The following is a 20,808-nucleotide window of genomic DNA, read 5'->3' on the forward strand; positions in this document are numbered from 1 at the left end:
AGCATACAGAATACAATGAGTGCTGTAGGGGTCTCTAATTGGCTGAGTGGTAAATGGCATCCGAAGGTGCCAGACTCTGCACATGAAAACAACTTCAACAACTCATTTTCTACAAAGCAAAGGAAATTTATATTTATTTCTGAAAAGAAAACCACTTTTTTTTTTCTTTCCATCGTTTTTTCACAAGCTTCTAAAAGTGAGTTTCTCAAGAATCCATATACCTATGTATTTATAGACTGAAACTCTCTCAATGAAAAATCCATAGTGTGTGTGAGTGTGTGTGTGTGTGTGTGTGTGTGTGTGTGTGTGTGTGTGCGTGTGTGCGTGTGTGTGTGTGTGTGTGTGTGTGAGAGAGAGAGAGAGAGAGTGAGTAGCCTGTGTATCCGTGTACCAAGTGAAAGTTATTCTTCAACTCAGAGCAAATATGCATGAGCCCTGGCCTTCGCCCTAATCATTCAGAGGCTATTCTGGCACCTGATTGGACGAAACCTGCAGTGAAACCTGCAACTCCATCACCAGTTTTCCTGTCTACAGAGAGAAGGGGACAGAGACAGGGAAGAAGATCCAAGGAATATGGCCGCCACCTTGACTTTACTGTTGCTCTGCCAACTCTCACTGTTTTCAACCGTGACATCCAAAAAAGGTAGGCTAACAATACAGTATGAAATAACACAATACAGCACAATAATGAAATGTACTGATTTATAAATCTCAATTGGAGAAGAGTGATGTATTTGATAGACCACTCAGTTGAAGTTGTGTCAACCTTATTTTGCATCCAGAAACTAGGAGTTCATAAAACTCATTCTAAAGTGTGCCACGTTGAAGACAGAGTGCCTGTTTTGGTCCGTTTTTTGGTCTTTCTTTCCCAACTCAGTCCGAACTCTACTACTAGCTGACTAACTATAGTCAAGAGTGTGAGAGTCTTTCACAATGCTATACGTTTATAGTCATACAGTGTACTGTTCCTGTACTGGTAAAGTCTCCTTCTGTCATATACAGTTGTATGTACGGCGCAGAGTGGGACATCATCCATTCCCACATCCTGCTCATCCCGCTATTCCTTCATCCCCAGTATGCGGGCGTCCTCCGGTGTCCGACGGAATGGACGTGAGGCCGCTGAAGCGCGTGTACGAGATCGGCGAGGAGGAGACCCTCTCCTGTGAGCTGGGGTACACCCCTTCAAAGCCTCCACGCAAGATCGCCTGCACCTCCACGGGAGAGTGGACCAAACCGGAGCTCGTGTGCACCCGTGAGTTCATTCCCCCTTCCGGAAACGTCTGTGACCCTAAAGCCCAAAGTCTATGCCATGTAGTTAAGACTCTTCATCTGGAGTCTAAGATGACTTGTGTGTTTCACTGTTAACAGTTAACATTAACATTAGGCCATACTGTTTACTTTATTCAAGTAAATCTGCTCCACACAGGTTTACTTGAAGTCTGTATACTGTATTGTTTTCCTTATAATGTCTAGCCGTGTAGGACTGGAATGAGGAATTGATTAGTGCTGATAAGATTTCAGAACAAGCGATAACAAAAATTCCAATGTACCTGTACTTGTTACATATGGCAAAGTAAACATTGATAGGGCAGTGATAATTCTACCATCATTTATGACGACCGTGTGAACTGGGATCAAAATAGCTGGTCTGAATGGGTCTTGTTTATATCTCAATCCAGCAAAGACGTGCCCGATTCCCAAGCCTCTGCTGTCCTTAACATTTGCGAAGAAAGAAGTGCCGTTCAAGAGTGTTCTCAACTACACCTGTGATGAAGGGTCAGCAGCAACGTACCAGTTTTACAGACTCAACACTTTTTTCCTCAGCCAAGTAGAATGTGGCCTACTAGTGGTGCGTCCGCTCATATCACACCAATCACATTTGGTTTTCTACAGATACGTAATGGAGGGAGCCAATCGGAGCCAGTGTTTACACGACGGCCGCTGGAGTCATCCACCTCCGCTATGCAAAGGTGCCGTAATCTCTCTAGGCGGTTCCCATCAAAGCACACAAAATCAATTTGAGTCCGAATCCTCTTTTACCCTGCAGCTGTGAGTTGCGGTCTTCCTCGGGCCCCTCTACATGGTAAAGTGGTCTATGATGACAAGAAGTTTACCGGCAACACAACCATATACGGGCAAGGTTGGACGTATGAGTGTCTGCCACCCAGAGCACCAATCGGTCGCCAGAGAGGATCCTGTTTGGCCAACGGGAACGTGACCGAACCACCGGAGTGCCGTGGTAGGTGGACACGAAAATAAAATAATAACTGTTAATATGGAATTTGCTATATGCAATGGTATTGCTTATCATTACACAATAAGTCAATACATTGACACACATTCCCTCCAACCAATCCGACCTCTGACCCCTATGCCTGACCAATCTGACCTTTGACCCCAGAGGTGAGCTGCCCCATCCCGACGGGCATAGACAACGGCTTCATCAGCTTCGCCGTGATGAGGGAGCACGGCTACAAGGACAAGGTCAAGTACGAGTGCAACGAACACTACGTCCTGGACGGGCCCGCCGAAATACAGTGTGAGAACACAGGAAACTGGTCACGCAAGGCGGTTTGCAGGGGTGAGTCTGAAGTGTTCCAAAATATTGTTCTTCGCCTTCCTTTTCAATCAGCAACTAACTATTTTATCATTGATGACTAAAGATAATGCCACAGGAGAACTGGTTATAATATGTTTTTTTTTTTTTGCGTGAATCTTTTTTCTTCCACAGCTCCTTGTAGCGTTGGGATCAAACGCGGACGTATCTTCTACAACGGCAAGAAGATCTGGATCGGGGACTTCAAACCCAACCGGGTCCTGCACAGGGAGCCTGTCGTCTTCTACTGCCTGAACAAGGAGCAGAAGTGCGGCTACCCTGTCGCCAGCACGTGCAACGACGGCACACTCAAGATCCCAGAATGCTTTGAGGGTGAGGCTTGTTCAGTCTTCTGCCATACTTGAAGGATTAATTCAGCATTTTTAAACTCCTCCTATTTAGTTGAATCTTGAATATCTGGATATTTACACAACACCTAAGAACGCATAATTACTGTATGTTTTTCCTTGTAGAACCTGGCAAGGTGGAGTATACTCTGAGGGCCAAATCGCTTCCGTCTGAGATCAAGATGTGTGCTGCAAACCCTAACCCTAACCCGACCCTTAACCCTAAAGCAAACCCTAAGCAATAAAATATTAAAGCCATTCATTTAAGACCACAGTCTGTGTACTTTAACACATATGAGGGAAATAAATATGAAAGAAAAATATATGAATCATTTGTCAACAGTCTTCAATTCCGTAGAGCACACGCACCATTGCCAAGGTGCAATATAACGTAAACAATATAACATAAATCCTGCTCATTTGTCTCACGAGTCTCGTACCTACAACCTTGAAATTACAAATCACACGCTCTAGCGACTGAGCCAGGCAGCTTATTGCTGCATGTATCTGAGCTGTGAGTGGTTGTGAGTCGTTTGATGTGCTAATGTTACATTGTACTGTAGCAATAGTGCTTGTGCTTGCTTGCTGATATAGAGCACTGCTAATATACAGTGCTGATACAGACACCCGGCTTAGAGAGAGAAGGAGAAAGAGAGAGAGAGAGAGAGAGGGAGAGAGAAAGAGAGAGAGAAAGAGAGAGAGAGAGAGAGAGAGAGCTGAAAGTTTTAAAAGTTTTTCTAACTCAAAGTAAATACACCTATATTGTGGACTCCAGCCCCAGGACCATGGATCACAAATAAAATAAGAGAAAATAGCATGCATGGCACAGCATCATCATAAACGAGCTATGTTTGAAACTTAAATGTTAATGAACTACTATTTGAATATGCCATCATAGTACCAGTGCATTACCGTGACACTGCTTTCTTTTACTTTAAAACTTCATATCAATATACAAAAATAGATTTATTTGACAGAGCTTAACTTCATCTTTTGCAACATTAAAGTAGAGATAAGATGCAGAGTTGATCACTATAGGGACAGTAATTGTGTCACATTCCCGGTTAAACTCGAAATGTCATGAGCGTTCCGGTAAATCGGCTGAATATGAAAAATAAACAGGCCCAGCGGGTTCATTCCCCTCTGGTCTGTTTACTTAGAGAAACACAAATACTAGAGGGCACTCCACAGAGATTCAAAGACAACTGTATAGACAGGTACTGCTGAGAAGACAAACGGACAGACAGACAGACAGACAGACAGACAGACAGACAGACAGACAGACAGACAGACAGATCATTCCACAGCTCCAGAGGATCATGGCACAGATGCTGGATTTGGTTCTGCTGTTGCTCCTCCACTTTGGCTCCAGGAGCTCGAACGGTAAGGTAGAGCGGTCTGTTTAACGGATTCTTAGAATTGTGCTTCTCCGAATTGGTGTCATTTTGTGTTTATAGTCTACTACTCTCGGTCATATGTTGGCAACATAAAGAGAGGGATCAGTCAGTCAACTAAGTCAGGCAACATTTTTACTTGATGCATGAGTGTGTGAGTGTGTGAGTGTGTGTGTGTGTGTGTGTGTGTGTGTGTGTGTGTGTGTGTGTGCATGTACCTTCTGTACATGCACGAATGCGTTCATATCATGCTTACATTCATATACATGTATATGTGTATGTGTGTGTGTGTGTGTGTGTGTACTGTATGTGCGTGTTTGTGACCCACCCGCTCCTGGTTCCTCTGCGTCTCCCAGCATGTGACATGCCGGTCTTGAGCAAGAACGTGGGGGTGAGGGACCTTCAGAGGTTCTACAGCCCCGGAGACGTGGTGCACTTGTTGTGTGAACAAGGATACACCCCTGCAGACCAGGTCTACTCTCGCAGAATCGTCTGCACCGGCAGTGGAGAGTGGACCACCACTGAATTCAGATGCACTCGTGGGTCTCAGCTGTACATTGTACTAAATATTCTGTGGGCCTGTCTGTCTGTCTGTCTGTCTCCCCTACCCTTCTCTTCCCTCTTTTTGAAGAATCAAATGCAAACAAGTGCACATGTAAACATGTTACGATACGATAGCCTTTATTGATCCCCAAGGGGGAAAATTCGATTTCTTTCAGCAGCATACAGACACACAGACATACATAGCCGCACAGACAGTATGGGAGTAGATAGGCGAGGATAACACAGTATGTGCAGTACTAAAACACAGGCAACCGTCCATCTCTATAAGCCCCAAGATAAAATACAATCTACAGTCATAATGCATCAAATACATAATAAATACAATAGTAGGCCATAAATATAAACATATACTCAAGTTCTAAAAAAATAAAAAATAAATACTCCTCCATAGGTCCCTCAATATAGATCCATAAATATAAACATAACTTTACATACCACAATATGAGCATGTACCAAAGTGCAAAGTGCAAGTTAATGGCACTTGTTGTCCCCCACCCATTATGCTTGATCCCTTGTGGTAACAAGCCCCCTGCCTCTCACTGACTCTGGGACCTCCACTCCCTCCTCCATCCCCATTACCTAATGACTCCCTCTAGTGGGCAAACCTGTCCCTGTATGTGTATGGCCATAAATTAATGTTGAAATACAGACATTTCACTACTACTAGTAGCGTCTAGGGCTAGTAAACACCTCAAGCTCTGCTCTCTGCAGATGTACTGTAGAATGTACATGGTTTCCTGAGTAAACTTATCTGAGACTATACTGAGACACCAAGCATAGTTTTTTTTTTTAAATATAAAAATCAAAATGTACTTGTCAATGGAAAAAATTATTGAAAAGGTGAACCTTTTGTGGAGGATTTTGGTACTACAGGGGTAGTGACTGACTGACTGACTGACTCACTCACTCACTCACTCACTCTCACACACTCTGAATGACACACTCTCTGACGACGTGACATCAGCTATCTTAAAGTCCCCCCTTCGGTTGTCGGCAAGTGGGGACACTCATGTATATGATGTGCCATGCTCTTAGGAGTGGATAAGTAGATTGTACAGTAAACAATGTAGTACTTGTAGTTTTGGAGTATGAGCGCAGATATCTGTCTCATGAATCATTCATTCACACACACGTTATTGCAGACTTAGGGTCCATATAAATAATAAGACGTAACATACAATGAATAACATTCCCAAGTAAATAAATAATGACTGAGTCTACTGTATTCCCGGTACAGGAAAGGTCTGCCACTCTCCAACCACAATCCTCAATGGAAACCTGGTGTTTGACAGCAATGTGTACCAGAGTACAGTGAACTACACCTGCGACTATGGGTAAGATCAGCTCACGCAGCACGCACATTTCCGTCAACGCTGGCCATCTGGCGTACAAAGCCACAGTACCAAGTGAACTCAAATCACTATCCCAACATGGTACCGGATATTTTCAGACAATTACTTTTTTGGTGGGGATTCCACAACACTTTTCGTTTGACAGTTTGATTGTGGCGTACACAGGTACACCATGGAGGGAGCTAGCAGCCTTGAATGCTTAGCCAGCGGAGAGTGGAGTGCTTCCACACCCGTGTGCAAGCGTACGTACTGAACATGCCCTGCACACAACAGCTGCTTTACACACTACGCCTCAATTCCTCTGACTCCCGTTTGCTTGGCGTTCCGAAAGCGGTCAGGTTTTATTCCGTCCTCCGCGCTTCAACTCCCACCGGGTGCGTGTCAGGGGCGAGCATTTCGCTTGATATTCTGCCAGGCCGTCAGGGGGTGGAGCCTAACTATCCAATTCTTCTACTACTTTTTGGTGCGTCCCAGATGTGGCATCCAGCAAAAAAATAGACCTGGTGTCTGTCTTTACCGGAGCTCTGCGGAGAGGGAACACTTCTGGGAACGCTTCTGGAACGGGAACATGTCTATGTTCACTGGGAACATAGGACCCGAGGAACATAGAACCCTTTTTTAGGGGGAACATAGGACCCGGGGAACATAGGACCCGGGGGCGAGATTACTTTTCGCAACCCAAAGTTTAGCAAGAACACCATAGAGTTTAGGGTTAAGGTTAGGGTTAGGGTTAGGGTGAGGGTCAGGTGTAGGGTTAGGGTTAGGGTTAGGGTTAGGGTTAGGTTTAGGGTTAAGGTTAAGGTTAAGGTTAAGGTTAAGGTTAGGGTCTTCCTTAACCCTAAACTCAATGGTGTTATCGGTAAACTGGGTTGCGAAACGCGTAGACGCGACCCGGGGAATATAGGGATGACCCCTCTGGAACGTGCCGCTGCGCATCTAGTGTAAACACCATCATTGTCTAGAGCGGCCGCGGTGAACTCCGGCTGCCGTACGGTAACCGGAACGCATTGCGACCCGAGTCAGTGGAACTATGCTGTCAGACTCTCCTTAGCCATCGGAATCCCTCCGCCACAGCTGTGTGAGGCTCGCATGCTGCACAAATCCACTGAAACAGTGGTTGCAGGACAGAGCGCTAGTGCATCCTCTCTTCTCCCTCAGCGGTGACCTGTGACCTCCCTCCGATTCCACTGTTTGCCAAACTCACCTACATCGGGAAGTTATTGGGCAAAATGACTGAGTTTGGGTCCTTCATCACCTACGAGTGCCGCCCGCCCTTGGCCCTCTTTGGTGAGGAAAGAGCCAGTTGCACCGCTGAAGGAGTTTGGAGCCAGCAACCCGTGTGTAGACGTAAGTGATATAAGGGACTGAACGACTGGCTTACAATGTTGTGGCTCACTTTACGATCATGATCATCTGGCGAGTGTTGTGGTGAGTTCAAAGTCATTTCAATCATTGATTGTGTTCTATTCTATTGTCTTCTATTCCTTATACAGTGGTTAAATGTGCAACTCCGCCCCAAATCCTTAATGGTTTCAAGTCTGTCAACGTTGGCACAGTCTTTTATTACAAGGACAAAGTCAAATATGGATGTAATAAGAACTACATACAGGACGGACCCTTGGAAATTGAGTGTAAAAAAACGGGGAAATGGTCACTCATGCCAACTTGCAAGCCACTTTCATAAACTCCAAATCCCACAATGCTTTGAAGGTGAGACCTGTTCTTTTTCAAGGAGGCTGAGACAGCCTCAGGCTCTTTTGGTATCATACTTTTTTGTGCCCGCCGAAGAAGAGCAAGTCTGATTGTGTGTGTGTGTGTGTGTGTGTGTGTGTGTGTTTGTTTGTTTCCTTTCCTAATGTAGAAGCCAGTGCTACCAAATACAGTCTTCAATAAAGCTCTCTTCCTTCAGAAATAAAACGTAAGGCAATAGCCTTCCATCTGAGGATGTGCAGTTAGACTGTAGCAGACGCTGTCAAACTGCAAATTGAAATAAGAAAATAATTAACTGCCTGTGAATTGAGTTGAACCAAAATATTAATTTTAATCATTTCGATCAATGACCTGCGTAATTAAAGTAGGCGTGTGAGCAAGTAAAGGCGCGTGAATGTTTCAGAGTGAACAGAGATGAAGTAAGTTCCAATAATGGTCACAAGAGGTCTTGCACGAGTGCACACACACGCACACGCACACGCACACACACACACACACACACACCCTCTATAGTCTTATTAATATAATAATAACCATAATAATAAGCCCACAATCCACTTTGCCTGTATATTTGACCGAGTTGAGGAGAGGAAACCCTTGTGTCTCCCCCTGCTGAGCAAATGGTTTGATCTCTGTCCTTGGATGTCAGCCTGAGTGGCACGGTGCTTTGCATTGCCGCGTCACAGCAAGATGGTCCTGGGTTCTATTCTCACATGGGGCGTCGTTAGCACTGGGGGCATGCTGTTCCGCCAAGGGCTGTCTGTGCTCAGGTGGCTTTTCCCAGGCTTTTCTTTGTGGAGTTTGCATGTTCCCTCCATGTTTGCAAGGGTATCCTCCACAAAAGAACCCTAATATAAGAACAGATCGCTCTCTTGTCCCTGACCCAGACACAGGCATCGGCCCACTGCGTCTTGCTGCCCTGGGAGGAAGGTGGGCTTGGATGAGACAATGGAGAAGATACATTTCTTCACTGATCATTGCATGTGTGCGTGTGTGTGAGATAGAGTGTGTGTGTGTGTGTGTGTGTGTGTGTGTGTGTGTGAGAAAGAGAGAGAGAGAGAGACAGAGAGAGAGATGTACAGTACAAGAAAATAACATGTGTTGTGCATTCTTTTCAACACTGTGGTAATTTGGGATTCCATAATTATACACAACTCTATGATTCAGAGGTGTGTCCTGTGACCGGCTATACTTATGGTGTTTGGGGTTTCGGTGAATATACTGAAACACTGTGCATCAGCTATAAGACCCTTTTTGGGAGTCAATAAATTTACTTTTGTTGGCCCATTAATGATATGGGATGGGAACCTCCAAGCATCGGACATGTCAAATGTTGTGGAAAGAAGTGAATAGTGAATCCAGGCAAACACGTAGGACTTTTGATTAGAAAAATTCAAAATGTTGTATGTCATGGGGCTAAATCACGTTTAAAAACCAACGCATTTTGGCCTCCAACAGGCCTTCATCAGGATGTCAAACACAAAAGAACGGGAAGTGACTAAATAGCATCAATGCTGATCGCAATAGATAGCAATAGATCAACGCAGAAGATCTGCAGGCCACCAGGGTCTCTCATTCTTGCATTTCTCATATACAGATATGGAAAAAAGAGAGAAAAGAAAGAGAAAATAACCAGGCCAGGTCAATGTGCTTATGTGCGTGGATGGCTTGTTTCTGTTCAGGACTGGTAGGACGGAAGCTAGTCATGCCACTGAAATAGCTGTGAATTGAAATGACATGAAATAATGTCTGATGAATTAAGATAGGTTTGTTGCCTGGACACATCAGTTCCAATGCTTCCAATGCTAATCCAGCACAATAAGAGCTGGATAGCCAGTTAGCTCATGAGGTCACAACAACTAGCAGCAGCTTCCATAACATTAATGGTAGCGGTCAGTGTCTAAAGCAGTAACTAACTTCTGTTTCTGGACAAAGGTAATAGTCCGGGAGCCATGGGGTTCAACCTTGTTTTGTCGGGTGGAATTTTTTTCTTTGCTGTTTCTTGTAGCTTGGGGGTACCTCTTCAAAATACAATAGGGTGCTTGATGATATCCCTTGAGCATTTTCAGATATTAACCCTTTCATGCCCAAAAATGCCAAAATCACACAAAAATAGAGACTTATGATATTCCATGCTGAATATATAAATTAAATGCATCCAATTTACATTCTCTAATATTTGTTTCATACAAGGGGTGATGGGAAATGTATTGCATTCCAAATGATTAGTATTAACCATTTCAAGCCAGGCCTGTAAAACAACTTTTGTAGCAGGAGTTATTAGCTGCGACACACAACTCAAGTTTGCATTGTGTTGGTCCATTTATTGATATGGGCAACAAAACATGGGCAACAGGAAAAGGGGTGCAGCTCTTCCCCCCACAAAATGTATCTAACTAAATCAAACAAGTGCATCTCCACCCAGTGAGTATGCACCCACACTTATGCACATGTGCATTACAAAAACAGCATGGAAAAAAAACAACATAACTAATGTGTGGTGTAATTATAACAGATCATTCTCTACATACTACACATGTTCCCCCAGAATTCACCTCAGCAGAAAGATATTGGGGGTACCTCTGGAAAAATACAGGAGGGTGCTCGGTGATATCCCTTGAGCATTTTCAGATAAACCCCTTCATGCCCGAAAATGCCAAAATCACACAGGATTAAAGGACATCACACATAGGATTAAATCCATCAAATGGATCATCTACAATGACTATTAATAAAGGAGGTCATGTATTCTAAATGAATACTGCAGAGGTGTAGCCAGAAATCATCTGGTGGGTGGGCGGAGGCAAAAGAAAAGGGTGGGCAACGAAGCACAATTGATGGTAATAATATTACGTATTAGGGTCTTGAGCATCCTACCTTGAAACATGTACAGAACATTGTGCATGACAAACCATGCACTTTACAGCTGCATTTCTTGGAGCTACAAGGAGTTTCACTCTTGCAGCCACACCGGATCATCTTCAGGATGTAGTCTGGAACAAGTTTGACATCTTCTGGTAGGTGGATTGGGATCAGTGCCTTGTTACTGGTGTCATTTTCCAACCAAATCCCTCTGGGTTCATTGCAGGTGGCAGATTGTTATTGAGATTTCAAGATTGAGATCACAGGTACGCTTGGAAGTGAGCCCTCTTTACATTTTCAGTGAATGCTTCCTTTGTTGGAGGTACAGTATAGCAGCTAGATTTGGTGAAGACATATGTCCTTTCCCGTTCTTTTCCCCAGACAAGTAGCCTTGTGTGTATCATGTCCATGCTCTCCGTTATGCCATAACAGGCTGAGATGAAGGCAGTGGCTTGGTCAAGGACTTGCTGGAATGGTGATAGATCGTAACTATACTTTGCCTATATTATTATTATTATCCATCTTCCACTGAAGTCTGACTTCCCGTGGACAAAAAATCACCAAACTTTGCACATAGCTCCAGTACTATACCCAAAGTCCTCAACCTGCATTGTAGGTCAATAAAGCTGAAGGTGGCGCTACAGCAACAGTCTAAAGTTTAAAACATAAAAAATTCATAACAAATCAGCCATAGGTGCCATCACTGTTAAACCACCATGTCAATGTAGTCCCAAGTGAGACAAAACTTTCATACGCTCTGACCTTGCAGGAATTTTGAAGTCCATCACTCTGATTTTTTCATAAACTGTAAAACCTATCAAACCTATATCCTCCCACATTTTTTGTTCATTTGACACAAAAATGTATATACTGTATCTTCAGACTGTCCTTAACAAACGATCCTCACAGATTTTTGAAATATGAAAAATTGAGCCCACAGCACATCAAAAAGTTTTACTGTTAATAGTTCTGTATACAGTTCCTATTAATTCTCACCAAATCAATGTCTGATCATCCTGATCATCACCCTCAAAGTGACAACATTGGCCACATATCCAAGATGTAGTGTGATTTCTTTCAGAATTTTATCTCAAAAATTGAATTTTTAAAAATATGTTTAATTGTGTCCTCTGAAACCAACACTTCATACAGATAAAACTACATTACCCACAATCCAACGCAAGCTCCACAAATCGGAGACATCGCTGTTGGCAACCCTACCCAACCCCCGCCGAGGATTACAATGACTAAATCGATTGATTGGCAACTGACTGAGTACACAGCTGCTGAAGTTAATGTTCAATTATGAAGAAAAGCAAACAAAACCTGTAAAAAATTAATAAACATATCTCATCCCACATTTTTCAATCAATTAACACCAAACTTGCTACACTGGATCTTCAGACTGTAATTCACAAACTCATTGACCTGATTGTTGAATTATCAAAATCGAGCTTACAATGCATCAAAATGTTTTACAAATGTTTTACGATACGAATGTACAAAATGAACATTGGAATGTCAACTTTCTTGTTGTCCTCCTATTCTCTCGCTTATTGCTGCTAAACTTGTCGGAAATTGCCTGGCCCCGCCTCATCGCTGCGTACCCAGCCTGCTTGCTGCTTAGCTTCGAGGTCGGGGAGTGGACCACCAAAGACGAACGTAACGTGACTTCGGAATCTGTCGAATTCTTGATACAGATCAGGAGCATCCCAGTCGATTTTGGGGTGTTCAATCTGAGAAGACGCCATTATTCACTATTTTCATAAGTCTACAGACTTCTGACACCATGTAATGTTCAGCGACACGGACAGACAACTTTAGCCAAGAGTGTCTGCCTGCAGGCCTACCTTCTCAAGACAGTGTTTGCTACACCATTCTCAGGACACACCATCGCCACGCCCACACCACTCTCAGAACACACCACTGCCACGCTCAGGACAGTGTAGGAGCGAACTGCTCTGATAGATGGCGGTAGGTTGCACAACGACTTGGATCCAAGCCGCCATTGAAAGAAGAAGTATTAAGAAGAAGACAACGACGACGACGATTTATATGTAATACCATAGAATCCAGGCTAAGAATTTTTTTTTTTTCCTAATACAATCACTGTTTATCTGATTTGTTTGTCATAAATCCGATATTATTTTCTTTTACATGTATAGAAAGATACCATACCATACCATACCATACCATACCATACCATACCATACCACTTTATTTATAGAGCACATTTAAAAACAACAAAGTTGAACAAAGTGCTATACAAGTCAAACAACAATAACACACAAAGAGCACATAGTAAAACATACGCAGTATGTCACATGAAAAAGGACAAGTCTCTTAGGCCATGTCAGGAAAACGCAAAAGAATATAAGTGTGTTTTGAGGCGTGATTTAAACACCTGCAGAGTGGGGGCCTGTCTAACATGCAGAGGCAGCTCGTTTAATATAAGATAAGATAATATTGTTTGCGAAAACAGCAAAACCTCATCGGGACACAAACCCGGGTCGTCACACTGACAGTCCAAATCCTTCGTCACACTGACAGTCCAAATCCTTAACCACGTCACACTGACACTGACAGTCCAAATCCTTCGTCACACTGACAGTCCAAATCCTTAACCATTCGGCCACCGGGCAGTTTGGTAATCCTAGTAAAAAAGGTGTATTTGAAGTGGAACAAATGTTAATTTTCCTTCGTATATCCCCCCAGTTATTCGGATCGGCTCTACAATGTTATGGGTTCTAGGTTGGCCCATTCTACACCTCTCCACCGAGTTTCGTGAAAATCGCTCCAGTAGTTTTTGCCTGAGAGTGGTGTAGGTGTGGCCTCATTGTCCTGAGAGTGTTGTGGGCGTGGCGATGGTGTGTCCTGAGAGTGGTGTAGCAACACTGTAGCTGAATCCCAATCTGAGTGCGCAAACCACCCTTGCGGCCCCTCGCACTTGCGGCCTGAGGCCTGAGCACTTAATTGACGTCAGCTGGAAGGGCCAGAGGGTGCAGGGCCGTGAATTAAATGGGACAGCACTTCCATGCTTCCAGCGGCGTGCCAACGATTTCCAAGCCAGTTTAGCTCAATGCCCCTCCCACTTCGTTTTCATTGGCTGCCGTGTTCCTCCGACGCAGAGGCTGCTCTGACGCTCCCCTCAGCTCTCCGCTCGGCTCTGCAAATTGACCGATTGACGTCTGTTTTAATAATAATTTAAAAATTATGTTGGGTGGGATATGTTGGCAGCATGTGGATTTCAAGATAATTGTTGTGTTATCGGCAAATGTCATCATTTATGTGTGATGCACTCGGATCATGACTCGGATGCACTCAAGCATTGTGTCACAAGAAACGCGGTGCACTGTGGGTATTTTCTGCTCCTAAGTCCACGAAATTGCGGATTTTCGGTAAGTGCGGTTAAAGTGCGCAAAATGGCGGCAGTGGCGCACTTGTGGACCTAGCAATTCCGCTTTGGGACTACCCTGAGCCCTTGTGGACTTAGCGGGAACGCGCATGTAAGGCCACAAGTGCGCTTAAGTGCGCGATTTGGGATTCAGCGGCCCAGTCCCAATGTCCACCCTTGCAGACTCAGACTTAAGGGCGCGCTCCCGCGAAGTCCGCGAGGGCTTAGGGGTGTCCCATGTCAAATCAGCAAGAGCGTGAGGGCTCTCTGGCAGACATTTTGAGCCCTTTATGCCCCCTTAACGTAAGTCTGCACTTCTGCAGACTTTGCCTAAGGGAATTACCCACAGTTCATATCGTTGTGACGTGAAACACGGGGTCACCTGAAGAACAGCCAATAAACAAGCACAGACAGATCTACCAACCCTAACGTTCACGTTACAAAACAAAATTATGTTTTCATGTTTTCAGCTGGACTTGCTTATCTGCACAAGTAGCCTTATAATTATTTTGGTTTCATTATTTTTAAGCATGGGTTATTACCCCATGGGTTTGTATAATGTGATTTGTTTAAAAATATGTAGGCTATGGTTATAAATTACATCGATTTCTGTTGCTCTAAATCATGATTTCCCAGTTAAAAGCAGTAGCCTATGACATTAATCACCCATTTCGGTGCAGTGTTCTTTGAATTGAGATGTCCAACATGAATATGGAAAGAGTTGTGAGGTGCAGAAATGTGTATACATAATATATTATCATTCTTAAGTAAATACTTTTGGATTCATCACAAACAAGAATCACAGGCAGTAATGTAGTTGACATATGACCACAAAATGAAATGATTTCAACAAGTTGAACAGACATGTTTTGAGGGTAACACAGAGAGTTCGGATAATGTAAAGGGGATTTGACTCAGGCCAAAATTAATTTACATGAAGGCCTACAAGAAAAACATGTAAAATTGAAAAATTGATTAAAAAAAAACACACCCGTAAGAAATATGTTTTCATGTCAACGTAATGTGATGTCGCAAGTGCTGTCCCATTCCTTTTTATACCAATTCGAGCCCTTGCAGCCTCTCACACTCAATCACTTTACCAGGTGACGTCAGTAAGTCTGTGAGGGCTCAGGGCTTGAGGGTTTAGGGGGGACATTGGGACTGGGCCAGCTTATCATTTATTGAACTAACGACATGCGCAGTGGATACACACAAATCAGACTGTGGCTACGGAAGCCTACCATAGGCTATTCTCAAACAATATATTACACTTTCTAGTTATTATTATTATTATTATTATTATTATTGTAACCGGGTGTTTAAGTTATAGGCCTAAACAGGTATTAATACCCTTTGTATAAATACACCATTTGTTCATGTCGTTCTGTAACACAAACATTTAGTATGTAATGGGTAGAAATGTAGCCTACTCACCTTAATTATGATTGGTCGAGGGCGGTTGGGGACATTGCGTGCGCGGGGAGACGGGAGTGAGGAGGCCAGGAGGGAGCTGTGGGAGAGCACGAGAGAGAGGAACGGAGAACGTTAGTTTCATGCATGGCTGTTTAGTATGACAAGAAATGTAATTTAAGTTAAACAGTATTTCTTCTGTGGTTGTCGAAGCGAGGGCCCTACTGTATACTGTCGTGGTGGACTGTGGAAAACATAGCTGGCTCCCCACCAGTTGAAGATGTTGGATCAGTGTGTGCGTAGCTAGCTGACCCGTCTATGTCGTTGCTAGCTCAGTATACCACGTATAGATGTAGCGGTAACTGACTTTCTACTACCGTGAGTCGTGCCGGTTAATGTTAGTGAAGTACAAGTTTAGTTAAGCATCACTGCTACCGAAGAGGAACGCAGACGGAGTTCTCCTGTTAACCGTTGTTGACTGTCGAGACGAGCTCACGGTCTCTCAGAAGAAGTTGCTAGCTAACTGCTGGTTAGCCTAGCTGACTAGACGTCCGCCGCGCCGCGTGACTCTGGAACTTTCCTCCCAAGGAGCTTCAAGTGTGAGGTACTGTTCTCCTTCAGTTGTTGGCTCCATTTGGAGTGAAGGGGCCGTTTGCTTAGTCCACAACTTACCCGAGCGTCAATACAGGCCTACAACGGGTTTCTTTTGTTTTATTGCCGGCTAGATAAGAGGTATAGCCTAACTGTTAAGATCTGTATTAATCGGTGTAGGAATATTGCTGTGTGTGTGTGTGTGTTTGGCCTTTGATGTAGATCTTTAGGTCTTATTGTACACTGTACATCTTTCATTACAGTTTTTCACAATTGCTACACAAAACCCAGTACTCTAAACCAAATGACCAGTACCCTAAACACATTTAATAAAACTAGCCCCCATTTGCCAAAACCATAAACACATTTCACCTGTAGACACAATTCACAAAACTCAATTCCCTTTTCTCTCATAACTCTAAACACATTTTGTCTTGCTAAAACACATGTTGCAAAAAACTGATCAAATGTGCACATTGAAGCTCATATGATGCTAGCCACAGTCAGCAAAAGTTGAACACAATGAACACACCTGGTGTCATTGATTAAACACAACAACTCAAAATTGAAGACACTTGTTGCAAATGATGTGACCACACCTATATAGGCCAGTGCAGAGTGCACAGTTTGCTGAAGGTTCCAAACAGCAACAATGGACTTAGGAGGCAGAGGAAGAGGAGTTCGTGTCCGAGGAGGAGCAGGCCAAGGAGGAAGAGGAGGGAGAGCAAGACAACCACAGATGAAATTAGAGCAACATTCATTGACCATGTCATTGTCCACGGCATGTCAATGACCGAAGCGGGGCAGAGTCCATCCAAACCTTAGCAGGTTCTCAGTGGCCACCATTATCCGGGCATTCAGAGAACACAACAGGTACGTATGTAGTAGTTTTTGGTGACTACAGTAGATGTTTAGAGTATAGTGGAGTGCAATTGGTTTGACCACAGTATCCTTGCTGTAAAAAGATTGCGTAACTTGTCCATTGATATTTCTATTGAATGCATGTCTTTCTTTTTTTTCTTCTTTTTTTTTTTTACAGAGTACAATTCAGTAAACTGCATGTTCGTTTCTCTAGAGTTGAAAGAATGCCACGTGGAGGTGGGAGGGCTGCCGTATTCCCACCAGTGCAAGAAACCCTTATTGTGGATATGGTTCGGGAGAGCAATACAATCAGACTCCGAGAAATACAGCTGTGTCATTGCTGACAATGTCAACTGTCAGAATATTGACAATGTCAGCCAGACCACCATCGACCGAGTCCTCCAGCGCCAGAGGATGCGCATTAAGCAGGCCTATAGGGTACCCTTTAAGCGCAACTCGGATAGAATCAAAGACCTCCGTTACCAAGTAAGTACAGTAGGACCTTCAGAGATCCGAACCTCCCGGTCTACCGGACAGGCTTAAAAAACGTTTTTTTTTTTTTTTTTGCCTGCTATCTGGTTACTGGTGGGATTTTCATTACAGTACTGTACCCTACTGTGAATAAAAACAGAACTGTATGTATACCTACATGTTGCCTGTAGGCTGTATCCTACTGTCACGTTTCATTTCTTTGTTACTCTAATGTCGAGCGCAAAACGCAAACGAGTGCTGCGCGAGAGCTGCATTCCTTGGTAGCCAGAAAGCGCGTCAGCAACCTAAAGCAGAGGAGCATCGAGTCATTTTTCGTTCCCAGTTAATGGACTTCAGGAACACAGACGAGTTGTGGGCATGTAGATTAGCCTACTAGACCTACTGTATTTGTTAAATAATAGCCTACAGCCTAGGCCACGTTAGCCTACATCGGTTGTTTTAGAGACTTTCTTTTAGGCTACAATAGCCTAAGACACGACAACTTGTCTGTCATTTCATTTATTTATTTCTTGATTATCACTTGCTCTAATTGTTCTAATTTTGGGTTGTTTTTAGGCTATACCATTTTGTTCTGCGAATACAGTAGCCTATCGATGCAGCGTACGCCTCATTTGAGAATAAAGTACTGTATTTGATCAAAGTACGCACTCAAGTTGAAATTCGGTTATTTTATTATAGGCTACTGTAGGTCTATTATAGGCTAGGCTATATGAGTTTAGTTGGCTATTTGATTGCAATTTTGATGCATTTTCACAAGTAATTAAGGGTATTTATTGGTCTATTATGAGTCTATATGAAACAAGTAGCCTATACCACTTATTGAATTTGGTGCATTTTAACAAGTTTCAGTCATCCGGACATTTCAGAGATACGAACGACCTTCGGTCCCTTGGGTTCGGATAAGTGGGGTCCTACTGCATACATCCATGTACACGGTTCACAGTACAGTGGGTGCACATACTGTATTGCTCAGTGGCCTACAGTACTGTACAATACTATACTAATGTATTGACTGTCTTTCACCTGAAAACACTATTCATTTCCACAGAGGATATTCAGGTTGGACTCCATGGCCAGACCTCATGAGTACATCTTCCTGGATGAGGCTGGCTTCAACCTCACCAAAAGAAGGAGGAGAGGCCGTAACATCATTGGATGGAGAGCTCTCGTTGATGTTCCAGGCCAACGTGGAGGGAACATCACTCTTTGTGCTGCCCAATGATTTCAGTCTTGTATTCTTCTACTGTACAGCATACAGTACACTGTAGCACAGTTCATTTTGAGTCCCGTGAACTTCGTGATTTTTTTCTACTTCTTTGGGGTTAAGAAGGATGTGTACAAAATGCATTATAGTAGGCCTATCTATCGTACATGTATAGGTCATGTTTCCAAATGCAGTATGTATACTGTTACTGTATTCAAATTGCTTACAAAAAAACTGACATATATATATTTAAGGATAGTGGAGTTATGTAAATTAAAAGAAATCACACCCTGAACATTGTGTTTTCAATTTTTACATACGTATTGTTGTGTGTAATGGATCCTCCGTAGTGTTTATAAATTTTTGCATTGAGTTGTGATAACTGTATTTTCTTAATTTTCTTAATGTAGGCTACATACTATTCCTATGAAACACACATCTATAAATGCCCAATACATATATTTTGAGAACAGGTTTCTAAAAATGGGTCCTAGCAGTTGTGAAAAACTGTAAGAACATTCTCACACTCTGAACATAGTGTTTTCAATGTTTTGTTGTCGTGTGTAATGATGCTTAGTAGCAGGGACGGCGCTACCGGGGCTAGGCGGGGCTATAGCCCCGTCACAAATCTGCTTAGCTCCGGTTATGCCCCCTCAAACATTTGGGTATATTTTAAATAAAAGTTCATAATCAGCCATTCTCTCTTCATAATCAGGTCCCATGGTTGCGTGCTTGTGCTACAGGTAGCCTACCCTGCGATGTAGGCCTACATGCGAGTGGTGGGGTCTGGTCTGGCTATGCCTAGGACGAGCCTAACAGCTCGCCTCGCCAGACGAGTTGCGCTGATGTGAGTGTGCTCGTACGTTAGTCAGTCGTTCATAATGGATCGTTTTGTAATTCGAAAGAAAAGAGACTTAAGTCTAGACGAGGGGGACATGTTACATGTTCTTGTTGGCATGTTGAATATTGGCAACCAGTCAGCTGATGTTTTCACTGTATGTATTATTAGGTCTAGATCGAATAAATAGATTTAATTGTTTGCATTTATAGGCGTAGGAACCGGGGGGGGGGACGTGTCGGTGTACGGGCGGGTGGAGAAAAAACGTACAGTTGAAACTTATTTTGAACAACATGCGAGGGACGAGGGTAGCTCGTTTTGACAGTGTTTGAATATTGGCCAATCACCACCAACTTTCACTTGTTGTGGAGCATTAATGTGACCCTTTCTCCCGCTGCGAATTTGAGGACGATTGCATTTGGATGAGGTAGGCTAAATGTCTCTGTCATGAGGGTAAACTAGCAAACTTTATGAAATTAGACATTGGATACGATTAAATCAACAAATGAGTTTTGAATCAGAACGTTTGATGGCTTGCGACTGATTTTTAGCCTAGCATACTAGCACCTGCTAGCATAAGTAACTTACTCTAACTTTAGCTAACTGGCATAGCTGGCTGACAAGCAACAACGGCTTATTATAGCTATGAAAACGGCGTGTTTAATGTCAAAATCATTCCTACGCCCTTGTCATGAAAATCAACTTTTTTCTTAGCCCCCCCATGTATTGGTCAAGCCCCTCCTTAGCCCCTGGAGAGAAAAAATCCTGGCGCTGTCCATGCTTAGTAGTGTTTACATTTTTGCAGGCCTTGAGAGGGATTTTGGTGTCAAAGTTTGCTTTTGAGCATATGAGCAACTGTTTTGGTGTGATCATTTGGTTTTGAAAAGAGAATGTGAGGTTTTGTGTATATGTAGCTTGAGAAAAATGTTTTGTGTTTAGAGTTTTGGGAAAAGGGAGGGCAGTTTCGTGCAATGTGTTTTAGCAATTGTGAAAAACTATTAATAATAGGGATGCACAGATTGCAAAATTCTGGGTCGATGCCGATGTTTAAAATAACAACCCAGCCGATGGCCGATGTTTATTTTATTTTTATTCCCCCTTTTGTGCCAGGGAAACAAAGAAATTATGCCTGCCTTTCAAATGGCCAGTTAGATTTGATGTGTTAAAATCCTTGGCTGTAGTACCTCCTCTTG

The 20,808-nt window shown here is 43.3% G+C and overlaps 2 protein-coding genes across 3 annotated transcripts; both read left to right on the forward strand.

Moving 5' to 3' along the window:
• Positions 1–485: 485 nt before the first annotated feature.
• On the forward strand, positions 486–3,205 carry LOC311311120 (beta-2-glycoprotein 1-like). The gene is made up of 8 exons (XM_084440766.1): positions 486–643; positions 1,076–1,252; positions 1,680–1,776; positions 1,894–1,970; positions 2,048–2,239; positions 2,402–2,581; positions 2,732–2,929; positions 3,070–3,205. The coding sequence occupies exons 1-8, from the start codon at positions 574–576 to the stop codon at positions 3,186–3,188; spliced, it is 1,110 nt and encodes a 369-aa protein (XP_084296892.1). The 5' UTR covers positions 486–573; the 3' UTR covers positions 3,189–3,205.
• A 941-nt stretch (positions 3,206–4,146) lies between these two features.
• LOC311311121 (beta-2-glycoprotein 1-like) lies at positions 4,147–19,061 on the forward strand. 2 transcript variants are annotated; one of them, XR_014630536.1, is made up of 8 exons: positions 4,147–4,326; positions 4,694–4,876; positions 6,139–6,235; positions 6,419–6,495; positions 7,412–7,600; positions 7,747–7,963; positions 11,978–17,567; positions 18,622–19,061. XR_014630536.1 is itself a non-coding variant. In XM_084440767.1 (7 exons), exons 1-6 carry the CDS (start codon positions 4,263–4,265, stop codon positions 7,935–7,937), a joined length of 801 nt encoding a protein of 266 aa, XP_084296893.1. In that variant the 5' UTR covers positions 4,147–4,262; the 3' UTR covers positions 7,938–7,963; positions 8,115–10,733. The 2 variants fall into 2 exon arrangements, 1 of the variants encoding a protein (XP_084296893.1); XM_084440767.1 differs by lacking the exons at positions 11,978–17,567; positions 18,622–19,061 and adding an exon at positions 8,115–10,733.
• The last annotated feature ends 1,747 nt before the right edge of the window (positions 19,062–20,808 follow it).

The sequence above is a fragment of the Borostomias antarcticus genome, assembly GCF_949987555.1.
Source record: "Borostomias antarcticus genome assembly, chromosome: 7".
Classification (NCBI taxonomy): Eukaryota; Metazoa; Chordata; class Actinopteri; order Stomiiformes; family Stomiidae; genus Borostomias; species Borostomias antarcticus.

Coding starts and splice junctions, on each gene's coding strand:
- LOC311311120 (XM_084440766.1), top strand. CDS start 574: ATGGCCGCCACCTTGACTTTACTGTTGCTCTGCCAACTCTCACTGTTT. Junction 2,240..2,401: donor CGAACCACCGGAGTGCCGTG/GTAGGTGGACAC, acceptor CTTTGACCCCAG/AGGTGAGCTGCCCCATCCCG. Junction 2,930..3,069: donor GATCCCAGAATGCTTTGAGG/GTGAGGCTTGTT, acceptor TTTTCCTTGTAG/AACCTGGCAAGGTGGAGTAT.
- LOC311311121 (XM_084440767.1), top strand. CDS start 4,263: ATGGCACAGATGCTGGATTTGGTTCTGCTGTTGCTCCTCCACTTTGGC. Junction 4,877..6,138: donor CACTGAATTCAGATGCACTC/GTGGGTCTCAGC, acceptor TTCCCGGTACAG/GAAAGGTCTGCCACTCTCCA. Junction 6,236..6,418: donor AACTACACCTGCGACTATGG/GTAAGATCAGCT, acceptor TGGCGTACACAG/GTACACCATGGAGGGAGCTA.